Raw genomic sequence first — 13,407 nt, 5'->3', positions numbered from 1 at the left:
TGCTGCCACAGCTCCAGCACCCACCGGCTCCGGGAGGGCCAGCGGGGGGGGATGCTCTGCTGTCACCCCCCAAGGGACCGGGGAGCCCCAAAAAGTCCTGGTGGACCCCACTGAATGGAGGAGGAGGAAGAAGGCAACTGCGGTCTACAGGGACCTGGGGATCGCCTGGTCCATCATGGTCCGAAGTGAGACAGCTCCGGCACAACGCCCCGGTTGTGCATCCATCCCGGCAGGACAGGACTTGGCCTCCAGCCACATCCCGGGTCCCTCCGTTCATGGACATGTGGCGGGGGGGGGAGGGGGGCTTGAGAGGGACTGGTGGGCTGGGGAGTCCCCGGACCCCTCAGGCCTGGCTTTATTTATAAGTACCGTCCGTTATTGTATGTGCTCCCCCTTTATAAATAGGCTGTACACTTGTAAAGGCAAGACTGCTCCTCCGTACCTGTCTCCCCGGTTTGGGAGAGACGCTTCGGTCCCGGTCCTCAGAGGCTCCTGTCTCCGAAAGCTCCTGGGAGAACAGCCCTGCGGGGATGGGGGCACTGGAGCAGGGGGCTGGGGCTGTGTCCCCCCCCAAACATCTGTGCGGGACTCGCTGCTATTTTCAGACATGCGATCGCTCCCCCGAAATGGAGGCGCAATTATAGTAATTGTGGACCTGGGCCCCTCGGTGAGGGGCTTCTCGCCGCCTCCTCGGGGTAATTACGGGCAATTTGGAGCTGTTGAAGATGTCTCCCTTAATAGGGACGGGAGAGGGAGGGCGGGGGGATGTGGGGTAGGCTGGGGACCCCGGGGCGGGTCGAGCCCAGGGTTACTGCCCCGCGCCTCTAGCAGCCCCTGCGAATACCTGGCCCTCGGAGCGAGGGCGTTTTGGGAGTGGTGGATGTTTTTCCGCTGCAGGTTTGACAGCGGGTAACCTCTCCCTTTGTGCTTTTCAGAGGCCAGAAGCCGGCTAGAAAATACATCATTGTTATTTCCCACTTTTCCCAATCCTGCTCCGTGTTTGTCACCCGCGATGGGGACGAGACCCACGCTGGGGCTCTCCCCAGCAGATTTGCTGGTGCAGCAGGTCCGTACCGAGGTTTGCTCCATTGCACAAACTTGCCATGATCCTCTCTCCGGATATTCCCACCTTACATTTCCCTCCTTCCAAGGGTCCCTTCCCGCTCCGGGGACCCCCTTTCCCATCCCAGCCAGCAAGGTCGGGGAGGGAGCGATGCTGCGATGCCGCGGTGCCGTGCACGGCTCTGTCTGCTTTGCACCTCCGGCAGCACGTGGGGCCAGAGTTTTTCCGAGCACTTGGCTCCCACCTGAGGAGTCGGGTTTTTGAGCAAGCGGATCAATAGCTGGGAGATGGGCAGGGCTGGAGATCCGGCAGCGAGCGTGGGAACGGCGTGCCCCGGGGCCCGAGTCGCGCTGGGACCCCCGGGGTCCTGCCGGTGGCCGCGGGGCCGGACACGAGCCCCCGCCGCCCTGCCAGTTTGATCCCTCGGCCGGGAGGTTTGGGGTGCTGGCGGTGATCCCGCCGGGACGCGGGCGCAGCCATCCCCGGCTGTGTCCCGCAACGGCCGCGGGCGCGTCGCAGCGACGGCACGTGGAGGACGTGGAGCGCACGGGCTGGCTCAGTGCTCTGGGGGACACCGTGGACCGACGGCGGTCCGCGGCCAAGATATGATGTGTGGTGACCCCGGCATGAGCGGATGGTGTCCGCGAGCGGGGATGAGTCTGGCAGAAGCAGCGGTCTGTGCGGGGCAAGACTGGCTTTATTTTCCCCGAGCGATGGAGCCCATCCTCCCCACCGCGGCTTTAGGGCGGCGGGTGCTTTGCACCAGCGTTGGCAGAAAGGAGAATTTCTCATCCAGAGGTTGGGGAAAACCCAGCTGCTTGCAGGTGGGATTTACTCCGGAGCGGGGGCTTTGGGCTGGAAGGGGTGGCTTTCCTGCAGGAATCGCTCTCCAGCCACGGGAAGGGGCTGGCATGTGGTGTGGTCCCAGCTGCAAAGGGCTCTCGGGTGGCTCAGGGTGCTGCCGTTGAGGAGCCGGGTGCCAAGCACCGTCCCAGTCCTGCGCATTTGGGGTGACCTCCTGCAGAGCCGGCGGTGGGGCCGGGGGGGGACTCGGTGCCGTGGCGTGCCCGGGAGGGGAAGGATCTGGCGGGACGCGGGAAGAAGGCGGCAGAGGCCGCGGCGCCCGCTCGGCTCTCCCGACGGATGTGCTGCCAAGGACCTGCAGCCAGAGCCGCTTGCAGGTCCCGTCTTGCAGCGGGAGGGAGGCAGCAGCCCTCGGCTCTGGGGCCGGGATCCGGCCCGCCCGGCACTCACGGTGCGGCCGGGATGACGGTTGGCGCCCGGACCCCATGGCGGGGCCGCCTTCCCCCGCAGCTGCCCCTGCACCCAGCCGCACACATGGGAGAGCTGCGGCCGACCCCTCCTCCCCTGACACGTGGGCGCGGATCCCAGTTAGGGCACCCTTGGGTGCAGGGAAATTCCTGCTCCAGCCCATCTCTGGGGCACCTGGGGGAGTCCGGTCCCTGCCACTGCCCACCTGCACTCGGGTCCTGCTCGGGATGCTCCCGTGGGATGGGGACAGGGACGGGGTCCTGTGCCCTGAGGAGGGGGTTTGGGGGCCGTTCCACCCTTTCTTCCACAGTCAAACCGGACGGTGACCCCGCTTTCCTCTGCACCCCGGGAGAGGGGTGGTGATGCCAGCACGGCATCGCTGAAGATGGTCTTGGCTCTTCTCCACCGGCCAAAAGTGTCCCCGGTTGGGGACACTGGGAAAAGGCCAGAGATATCCCAGTCTGGTAGGGTTTAACCACTGGATGGGAGAAATCCCACTGGGATGTCCCTGGGCTTGTTCAGGTCCCTCTTCCCTCCACAGGCTGGAAATCCAACCTCCCTTCAAATTGCCAGGGCAGGTGTGGGCAGTGGGGGGGGTCTTTGTGTCCCCTTCCCGTCCCCAGCCTGGGCAGGCTGATGGGACGTGGACCGGGGTGGACGGGGAGCAGAGAGGTCCCCGAGGCCACCCGGGAACATTTCTGTCCTATTTTCCAGAGCTGACAACGCTGACGGAGCCCCGACCGGCGGCAATGCCGTGGCTGCCCGGCGTCGCTCCTCGGCTCTGGCTGCTGTGTGCCGGGTTAGCCAAGAGCTGGGGAGGGGATGAAGACATGGTGGATGCCAGGCCGGGCCGTGGGCGGGCAGCTGCCCCCGCTCTTTGTGCTGGCAGCGGCGTGACGCAAGTGGCTGGAAGCGGCATGTTGCAACGGGGCAGGAAACGTGTGCCGCGCTGGGAGGGCTGCGCGCCGGGGCTTGTCCGTGTGGGGACGCCGGTGGGACGCCGGGCACTGCTGCCCCACAGCTTGGACCCATGGGGGTTGGAAACCACAGCTGAGCCCTCGTCCTGCCCGTAGCCACCAGCAAAATCCCCTCCAAGGGGCTGGGTGTCCCCAGCATCCCCATCCCAGTACCCTCCAGTGCCGCACTGCGTCCCTGGCACCGGCAGGGGATAAGTGGGATAATTGGTCATTTTATCCCTGTGCCAGGGCCAGGCGAGGGGTGCTGGGAGGAGTGGGGTTATGGGTTGACATCCCCACCCCGGGGGGGTTCTGCCTCCGGCTCTCGGGCTCCATTCTGCTTTCGGGAGCACAGTGGGGCAGTGGCTACCGGCAGGAGGAGTCGGCTTGTGCCTGGGGAGGGATGTCCGGGCCCGCAGCCCCTTTTGGGGAGCTCTGGGAACCTTGGCCACCTCTGGGCTGGAAGAGCTGCAAGTGATGCTGGTGGTGAACCCCCCCACCCCAGGGTATTGGAGATGGGGCTGAGCGAGGAGGAACAGGGGGACGGCAGCAGAGAGGGGCCATGTCCGGCTCTGCCGCGGCTCATCAGGCAGGTGCAAGGGGCTCTGGCACCGCCGCGGCTCCTGGCACCCAGCCCACCCCACGGGCTGTGGGTGCTGCGACCCCTGGGAACCCCCAGCCCCACGCGGGCTCTGGGACGCGCTCCGTGGCTGGGACAGAGGAGTGGGACAGGAGGGACGGGGAGCGGGGGGCCACACGAGTGCAACGTCTTCCCCGATGCCCATCCCCGGGGCGTCAGGACTGGCGGCACAGGCTGCCGGGGGAGCGCGGCTCGCAGGCAGCACTGCCGGAGGGAAGCAGGATTAGCGCCTGTCTGCGGGCAGCGATGCACCCGGCATTTATATAATCCACGGATATGTAATCTTCTGTCTGCCTATTTTTTTCCTCACCCCCCCTCTAAATTAAAAAAGGAAAAAAAATTTAAAAAAATTAAACAAACAACAACAAAAAAAAAAAAACACAAACCCAAAACCCAGCGCCAGCTCATGCCGTGCTTCTCACTCCAGGCAACGCCGCTCGGTTTCCTCCTCTCCCAACCCGCCGCCTCCCCGCTCTCGCTGGCAGCCTCCCCCTAATAACCCCCGTGTCTCCAGCGTGTCTGCCCGCCTGCCGGCTCCGCGGCGGCTCGCACGCAGCCTCCAACCCCGAGCGCGGGGGGACGGGGGGCTGGCGGCTCCCCGAAATTCTTCGCAACCGGCCCGGTCATGCAGGCGCCGTACGGAGCTGCCCAGGGGTCCGGCTGCGCCCCGTGGCAGCGCGCCGAGGGCGGGTGCAGCCCCTGAGGGGGATTTGGGGACGTCCCCACGGGTGCGAGGTCGGCCCCGCGTGGACTCGGCCGTGGGAAGGGGGGACGCGGGGACAGCTCTGGGGACACCGAAAGCTGGCCGCGTCCCGGCCGTGCCCGGCGTGCCGGCACCCCGCGGCGCCGGGGGTGTCCCGCGTCAGTGCAGAGGCACCGTCCCTGGGGCCACCCCACGGAGGGCTGGGTGCTGTGTGGGGCCGGGGGGGGGGGGCAGTGAGGGGGGCTCGGGGGGGCCACTGCAGAGCCAGCGGGGATGCTTCGCTGGGGGCCAGGGCAGGTCCCCTGTCCCCAGCGCAGCTCGGCAGGGACCACACCAGGAGGGGTGATGGGGGTCCTGCCACCCCCCCCCGCTTTGCTGCACTCCCACCCGTGGTGGCGGTGACACTGGGGACAGCAGGGCAGGGGCACTGGCACGGTTCAGCCTCAGGGACTGTCCCTGTCCCCGTCCCGAGGCCCCGTGCCTGGGGGGTCTTTGGGTCACTCGAGCCCTCCCGACACCGTAACGCCGCTGAGGAAAGCCACCATCTCCGCAGCGGCGGCGAGCATCGGTCCCACGGGGTCGGTGCCTTGGTGGGGGTCCTGTCCCCACCAGCCCTCGCTCATGGGGTGTCCCCTTTGGGGACACCAGGACAGCCCGGCCACCCTCCCAGTTTGCATGGCTAGGAGCCTACTGGTTCCCAGTAAGAGGAGCAGGAGGGAAGCGGCAGGTCTTGCAGCGATTCAGGGGAGACTCTGCAAACCAGGAATAAAATTTCCCCCCAAAATTTCATCTCAGGGGAGCAAAGCGGGACTCGGGGTGAGCCGGCAGCGGCCATGCACATCACCCGATGCCACCCCCAGTCCCCAACCGCCCCCCAGATGCCCCCCAAAAAACGGGGCGCAGGAGACGTGGGGTTTAACTCCGCATTTCCCAACCTGGAAAACTCCTGAGCTCCTCCCTGCTCACCAAAAACCTCCCCAAAAATGGTGTTTGGAGCTGTCACAATCAAAGCGCTTTTATTAACATTTATAGATCAGCTTTTGTTCACTAGGAAAGCAGCAAAGGACGCTCGGAGGAAGCCCCTCTCCTTAGAGGGGTCTCCCATCAACCAGGGGTTTTTTTCCTTAAAAAAAAAAGCGAACAAAAAACCAGACCGAAACCTGCTTGGTTTGGATCAACTTTATACAAACGAACCTTATGTACACTCTCTTTTTTCCCCCATACACCCCTATTTATATAAGGCAACATAAATAAGATCCTCGGGACTGTACAACACATATGAACACTTCTTAAAACTGCACTTTCTGCTTTTAAAAAAATAGCATCATTCTCTTAAAAAATAGTAAAGAGGGTTTTTTTTTTCTTTAAAATGTGTTGTCGATTTATCTAAAAAATAGGCATTCTGCTTCGCCGTTAGCTTAAATGACGCAGATGGAGGCACTGTTAGAAAACGGACATGAGCACGATTTTTCTCTTTAAAAAATAACTTAAGCCATTCCTGAACTGTTTAAATATTAAAATATTTTCTCCCCACCCCACTCTTTATTTATTTTTAAATAACCACCTTATTGTCTGAGCATCATCCCGGGCGATTCCCGAAAAGCTGCCACGGAAGCAGCCGGGCTGGGGGTCCCGGTTTGCTCCCGTGGGGCGTCCGTGGCCCCGCAAACCACTCCCGGTCCCCGGAATTCAGGTCGCGAGGGCGAAGCGCATCCCGCTCCTTCGGCATCGGCGACGGGCACCCACGCGCCGTGACGCCGCGTCCTCCTCCCCGCGGCTCGAGCTCCATCCCCGCCGGGGCGCGGGTGCTCCGGGTGTCCCTCGTGCCCCTCCTGGGTGCCCACCCGTGCTTGGGGGGGGGGTGAGGCGTGGGACAACCCCCCTCAAGGCAGCTCACTGGGGTGGTCCCAAGAGGCAAAGCTCCGGTGAGGGACCCTCGGCGGGACGCGGCTCCTCGGGGGCCGTTTCTATTTGGGGGTGATGGAAAAAGAAAAAAAAAATGCAGAAGAAGAATTCGCCACCTTTTCCTCGCCTGCCCTGGGCTGGGAGCTAACGAGTTTAACCCTTTGCAGTCCTCTTGTTCCTGAGATGAGCTGGGAGAGGATAGGATATATAAGTGTATATCTAGGGGTGCGTGTACATGGGTGTCCTTTTTTTTTAAAAAAAAAAAAAAAGAAGAAAAAAACAAGAAGTAGGGGGAAAAAAAAGGAGGCAAAGGAGTTCTGCCACTGTCCCTCGTTCCTTTTCTCGCTCCGGAGTGTTAATAGACGGCGCCGGTGTTGGGGGGAGGCCCCGGGGAGGTGTGATGCATCGTGGTGGCCGGTGGCGGCTGGTGGGGTCCATGGGGTCCGCTGAGGGTCTGGGGGTGATACCAGGGGTTGTGCTCCTCCAAAAACCCAGGGGAAGAGCTGTAGGGAAGCGGCTGCGGGAGCGGGGTCCGGCCCGGCGCGCTGCCGTGCGAATTACTGTCCCAGACGGCCGGGGAAGGGGGGGAGTTGCAGGCCATGGAGTCGCTGTTGTTGGGGCTGTGCTCCAGCGGCACCTCGCCGTTCTTGTACAGCTTCTTGAACTTGGAGCGGCGGTTCTGGAACCAGATCTTCACCTGCAAGGGAGGGAGAGGGGTCAGCGCCCCGCCACCGAAAGGCGACGCCTGGGACGATTGGGGCACTCGGGGGTCACGGGAAGGGGACCCAGGACGGGGGGCAAGCGGGACGGGACCCGGGACGTGGGTGTCACGGGGAGGATGGCCACACTGCGCACCGCGGGAAGGCACCCAGGACATGGGCGCGGTGGGGACCCCACACACGGCGCAGCGCGGGAAGGCAGCCGGGACGCGGGTGTCACGGGGAACCTGCGCTCACCACGCACCGCGGGAAGGCAGCCATGATACGGGTGTCGTGGGGACCCCGGACACGCGGCGCGGCGCGGGAAGCCCCCCTGGGGACACGGGCGGCGGGGGAAGCCCGTCACGCCACGCATCACGGGACGCCAGCCCGGCACGCCGGGCGTCGGGAGCGTCCCCGGTGCTGGGTGAGGCGGCGGCGCTGGACGCCCTTGGCCCCGGGGAAGGGGTGGGGGAGGCAGTGGTTGTCACCCAAACAGGATGTCCCTCTGGGAGCGGGTGACGCGCTCCGTCAGCCCTTTGCCGAGTGTCCCCGATTGCTTCATCGCCCAAGGGAGGAGGAGGAAGGCCGGGCGCTGGGGAGCGCCGCACCAAGGGCGGCACAAGGGCGCCGGCGCCGGCCCGCAGGCAGGGAGGGCGTCGGGGACGGGACGGGGTGCGGGGGAGTCGTGCGCTGCGGTGACAGTGGCGACAACTCGCTCAGCCTCACGCCAGCAGATCGGCGAGGACGATATGTCCCCACACCAACCAAACCCCAAAAGCAAGGGTTCACCCCCAAATCTGGGTGCTGCGTGGGGAGAAGCCCATCGCGCCCGTCCCTGCTCTTCCAGCACAGCCTAAACTGCCACCCCCAGCACAAGGTCCCTCGAGGGGATGTGCCTCCTGTCCCAAATTCCCTTTCCTCTGCCTGGACCAAGTAGGATGGGAGAGCCAGAGCACCGGGAGGGTCGACTCAAGGGAAGCCCCAGAAATCCCAGCCGGGGGGAGCAGGGTCCAGCCCCCAGGACCCCACGCTCCGGCTGGACACGGGGCCAAGATCTGCTGCTGGGATGGGGTGTCCCAAGCACCCCGTCGCCAACGTCCAGTCCTGAGCACCCTGTCCTGAGCGTCTCGTCCCACCTGGGATTTGGGGTCCCATATTCCCAGGAGGCTGGGTGCGTGGCTGACCCAGGACCCTCCCAGGCACCGGGGCAGGATTCGGCCTGAGACCCTCTACCAGGTGCCTGGGTAGAGTGAGGTCTGGGATGGGGCTGGCTCCAGGGGGAGGGGGATAAACCCCGAATCCAGGGGAGCGGGGCACGGCTGGGGTCCGTCCCCTCCCTCTGCTCCTTCCCTCCTCTCCACCTTTTCCTCGGCAGCGCAGATCTGCTCTGCGTGGGGAAATCTGCCGGTGGGGACCCCTGCACCCACAAGCAAGTGGGGAGCATCCATCCCCGGGGACCCCCAGATGCCCTCCCGGCTCTCACCAGCCAGCTGTGACCACAGCCCCCTCCCAAAACCCCCACTGATTCGAGTTCTGCAAGGGCCGGGGGGCAGCTCCAGCTCCCCCTCCTGCCGATCCCTCCTGCCCGGGGCTGGGAATCGGGGTGGTGGAGGGTGTCGGGGGGGCTCAGCCCTTACCTGGGTCTGGGTGAGCCCCAGCTGGGCGGCCAGTTCAGCCCGTTCGGGCAGCGCCAGGTACTGGGCTTTCTGGAAGCGGCGTTGCAGAGCTGCCAGCTGGTAGCTGGAGTAGATGGTGCGGGGTTTGCGGATCTTCTTGGGTTTCCCGTTGACCATCCGCACCTCCGGCTCCGGCTCCTCCTTCACCGACACTGGGCAGAGAGCGGAGGTGTGAGGCCGGTGCCGGTGAAAGGGTCCCAGCGCAGTCACCCCCCCCTCTCAGGCTCAGGGTCATCCCGTTCTGTGGGGTGGCACTGCCCCGTCCCCCGGGGCATCCCCCAGACGGCCGCATCCAGCGCGGCTCCATCCCGCTGCGTCCCCCCAGCAGCACCAGGGATGCCGGAGGGGGCTGAGCCCCAACATCCGCCCCATCCTTCCGCGGGGACAACACCCCCTTCCCCAGCCCCGTGGCCGCCCCGTCCCCAACTTGGGGACACTTAGAGGGGTACAATGTCGGGAAGCTGCCGCCGCGAGCCCAGGGGATCAGCGGGACGGATACGGCCCCTCTCTCCCCACCAGCCTACCTGCTTCTTGGGCTGGGAGCTGCTGGTCCCTGAAGTGGCTGTACTGGCGGTAGGAAGGGCTGTAGGAATAGTCGGATTTGGGCGAGTAGGTGCCGGCAGCGCCGATGCCGTTGAGGTTGAACTGGTGGTAAGGGTAGTGGCTCACGGGCTGGCTGTAGGACTGGCCCGGGTAGTAGTCGTGCTGGCTGGTGTAGTAGCCCAGATCAGTGACGGAGGACTCGGGTAAGGTGGGAGAGTCCTTGGAGGCGGCATGGCAGCTCAGCGAGCCCGAGAGGTCGGTGAGGATGCTGGAGAGCTTCTTGTCGAAAGAGCCGCTCATCGCTGGAACTGGGGAGGGGGGGAGCTGCCCGCCTGGCTGGGGACCCCCCAACCTGGCGGCTCCGGCTGCCCGCGCGTCAGGCCTGGCGTGCCCAGAGCCGGCTCCTCCGCACCGGCTCTTGCGAAGAGCAACCAAGTGACTGTGCCCAAACCTCCAGCCCCGGCCGCCTGCTTAAAGCCTTTAATTAGGGAGCAGGGCAGGGTGGGTGTGCATTCCGATTGGCTCCAGAAATATTGCCTGGGAGGCAAAACAGGCTCCTGCCTCCTCTCTCTGGGTGTTTTTTTTTTTTTTCTTTTTTTTTCCCCCCCCTTCTTTCCCTCTCTCAAGAAACAACAAAGAGTGGGTGAAGGAGGGAGAAGGAATAAATAAAGATCGCAGGCTCCTGTCTGCAGGAGCAGGGGTGGGAGGGGGGCGCGGCGGGCAGGGCCTCTGGGGACCCTGTGCGGTTGGGGGGGGGAGCTTTTTTGCAAGGGGATTGGTGGCTCCCCTGAGGACTCTTGGTGCTGAGGGGGGGTTTGGAGGGGGAGCGGGGTGGGGTGGGGGGTTGCTGGGGGTGGGGAGGAGGAAAGGTTGGGGTCAGGGAGTAGGATGGACCCGGGCTTGGAGCTGGGTTATGGGGGGGTGTTTTAGACACACACACACCCCCCAGCTCCCACCCTCCCCCAGCAGTTACCAGTGTCTCCCAGTTCAACGCCAGCCCCAAGGCAGAGCTCCCCCAGCCTCATGGAGCGGGGGACCCCCACGTACCCCAACACTTGCCATCCTCCACCTGCCCTGTGGGGACCCCTGGGCAGTGTCAAGCCCTGAATCTGGGGACACCTGAAGCGGGGGGGAGGGGGGTGCTCTGTGCCCCTGTCCCACCCCAAGTCAGGGTCCTGACCCCCCCCCCCCGCTCCCCTAAGAGCACTCAGCAGCATCGCCCAGCCCGGGACCCAGGCCAGCCCCTGCCACCCCCCGCCACTCGCAGGGCTGTCCCCAGCCAGCCCCTCCACCCAGCCCCGGGGGGGCGCTCAGGGAGGAGAGGGGCGACTTTTATTTTGGGGGGGTCCCTGCCTCTGCTGGCAGGTCTTTACCCCTGAGAGGTGCTGGGGCCGGATCCCTAAACCTGTCCGGGGCTTCCCCCCTTGCCCGCCTGTGTCCCCCCTCCGGGATTGTCCCCCCGTGTCCCCCCGTGTCCCCCCGCCCCGTCAGCAGTGCAGCGCGGTGCAATGGCGCCACCTGACGGCCCCAGCGGGGAGCTGCGACACCTCTAGAGCCGAAGGTTCGAGTCCCGGCCCTGCCGCCACCGCCGAGGCCAAGAATAAAGCCCAAAAGTAATAACAAACGTGAACGGAATGAAAATAGAAAGAATGGAATAGGAATAGGAAAAATGAAAGAAGAAGAAGAAGAAAGAAGAAGAAGAAGCAGAAGAAGAAGAAGAAGAAGAAGAAGAAGAAGAAGAAGAAGAAGAAGACGAAGAAGAAGAAGGAAGAAGAAGAAGAAGAAGAAGAAGAAGAAGAAGAAGAAGAAGAAAAAGAGAAGAAGGAAGAAATAGAAATAAATAGGAAAAATAGAAATAGAAATAGAAATAGAAATAGAAATAGAAATAGAAATAGAAATAGAAATAGAAATATAGAAATATAAATAAATAGCACTCGAGATCAGTTGCAGAGGGAAGCAGCCGGGCCAAGGTGGGAGGCAGAAGCGTGACCCAGACGCTGTGTGCGAAGGCACGGGCTCGCCTCCCCGCATGGGAAACGTAACTTGAGATTTGAGGAATTAATTCAGAGGGGACAGAAATGTCTGGGACAAGCCCAGCCCTGCCGCCCGTCCTGCTCGGAGCTCTGCGGGGGCCTCCCTGGGGAGGTTTCCCAAGGTCCCAGAGGAGCCGCTGGGACATCCCCGGGTCCCCAGCCTGGTTGTCCCTCCAGCCGGACTGTCACCAGGGCTGATTCCTTCTGGGAGAGGGTTTTTCCAGCAGGAAAAGCCGGTTCAAGAGCTGCAGGCTGGGGAACGCGGCTGGGGAGCGGGGCGCAAATGGGGAGCAGGTCTGTGCAGTCCTGAACCAGTTTGGGACTGGGAGGCACTGGTGCCTCCGGCTGTCAGAGGCTTCCTGGCCAGGCTGGCGCTTGCTGAAGCCCCAAAAACCCAGGAGCTCATGGGGGTAGGGGGGGAACTGTGGGAATGTGGAGGTCCAGTTTGGGTGAACTGGGACGAGGGGGCAGAAATAGCCACCTTGGGGCACTCGGGGATCTCTGCGGGTGAGTGTGGGACCAGGGGTTGGCAGGGCTGACCACAGGGACAAGCCAGCCCCCCCCCCACCCCCTCTGCCCCCCACAAGGGTGGGGGGTCCCCCCCGTGCCCCTCACAAGGATGGGGGGGGAGGTTCACCCCTAGATGCCCCGGTTGAAAATGGCCCCCCAGGCCGGCAGTGCCCACGGGTCCCCTCGTGTCCCCACCTCTGCCACGGCTGCGGCGGGTGCGGGGGGACACCCCCCCCGGCGGACGGGCCGGCCCCGCCCCCCGCAGCATCCCCGGGCGGACAGCGCCATCTAGCGTCCTTCCTGCGTAACGACACCCCGTCTGTGGGTGCTGGCACCCCCTACTTTGGGTGCTCCTACCAACACCCCCCCCCCACCAACATCCCCCTCTTTGGGAGCTAATACCCCCCCGGGTGCGGATACCTCCCCGTTGGGTGTCAACACGCTCCCTGGGTGCTGCCACCCCCTCCCGGGGTGCTGACACCCCTCACTGGGTGCGAACACCCTTCTTTGGGTGCAAATATGCTCCTTTGGGTGCAAATACCCCTCTTTGGGTGCATACATCCCCCTTTGGGTGCAAACACCCCACTTCGGGTGCAAACCCCTTTCCTGGGGGGCAAACCCCCTTCCTGGGGTGCTGCCTCCACCCCCCCAATTGGGTGCTAGCACCCTCCTGGGGGGCAGCCAAGGCCACGGGGTGAACCCCTGAAACACTTGACAATCCGGTGGGCAGAGGGACCCATTTCCCCCCAAAATGTCCCCCAGCCGGGGGGGACACGACACACGGCCAAGGCTCTTTGTCCCCAAGCCGAGGGCCGTGTCACCTCCCAGGGGTGAGGAACACGTGTCCCCAGGGGAGACGGCTGGTGTTTGGGGTGCTCCGAGCACCCGGGAGCGGGGCCAGCCCACGCCGGGGGACCTTGGGACAGGGACTGGGGGACAAGGGACAGGGGGATGTGGGACAGGGGACAGGGGATGGGGCACAGGGGACAGGGCCCCGTGCCAGAGCCGCGTGCCAGCGGGGCTGCCCTTGGGACTGTCCCCTGTGCCGTCACTCTTTCCAGTGACATCGCTTGGCTGGGGCGCGGGGACATCGGGGCGGGGGACACAGGACATCCTGCGGCCCCCCCACAACCCGGGGGGCATTTCCTCACGCACCCACCCATGGGTTTCCTGGCACGGGTGGGAGCGGCACGATGGCTCCCGGTGACCTTTGCCGGGGTTGGGGAACATGGCAGCCACCACCGCCACCTCCCCCGGTGATGCCGCGGCTGCCCCGGGGCCCGGCCGTGGTTCCGGGACCCCGGTCCCGCTCTCAGGGTCCCACCGTCACCGTCTGCCCCCCCGCCAGGCCCTCAGAGTGGGGGTCTGGCCCGCCGCCCTCCCCGTGCACCCAGCCCCCCGGGAC

At 64.4% G+C, this 13,407-nt stretch overlaps 1 protein-coding gene across 1 annotated transcript; it reads right to left on the bottom strand.

The window, feature by feature from the left end:
- Positions 1–6,014: 6,014 nt before the first annotated feature.
- DLX3 (distal-less homeobox 3) lies at positions 6,015–11,305 on the bottom strand. Its single transcript, XM_082010424.1, has 3 exons — positions 9,441–11,305; positions 8,878–9,068; positions 6,015–7,236 (listed from the first exon to the last, which is right to left on the bottom strand). Exons 1-3 carry the CDS (start codon positions 9,757–9,759, stop codon positions 6,895–6,897), a joined length of 852 nt encoding a protein of 283 aa, XP_081866550.1. The 5' UTR covers positions 9,760–11,305; the 3' UTR covers positions 6,015–6,894.
- Positions 11,306–13,407: the final 2,102 nt, after the last annotated feature.

Source organism: Phaethon aethereus, assembly GCF_964289735.1.
Source record: "Phaethon aethereus genome assembly, chromosome: 25".
In the NCBI taxonomy this organism is placed as follows: Eukaryota; Metazoa; Chordata; class Aves; order Phaethontiformes; family Phaethontidae; genus Phaethon; species Phaethon aethereus.
The sequence above is the reverse complement of the archived record's forward strand: the minus strand, read 5'-3'. Positions and strand labels throughout refer to the sequence as shown.

Excerpts from the sequence above, each read along its gene's own strand:
- DLX3 (XM_082010424.1), bottom strand. The coding sequence starts at position 9,759 with ATGAGCGGCTCTTTCGACAAGAAGCTCTCCAGCATCCTCACCGACCTC. Across the intron at positions 9,069-9,440 it reads GCTCCCAGCCCAAGAAGCAG|TGTCGGTGAAGGAGGAGCCG; the intron begins GTAGGCTGGTGG and ends CTCTCTGCCCAG. Across the intron at positions 7,237-8,877 it reads TGGGGCTCACCCAGACCCAG|GTGAAGATCTGGTTCCAGAA; the intron begins GTAAGGGCTGAG and ends CCTCCCTTGCAG.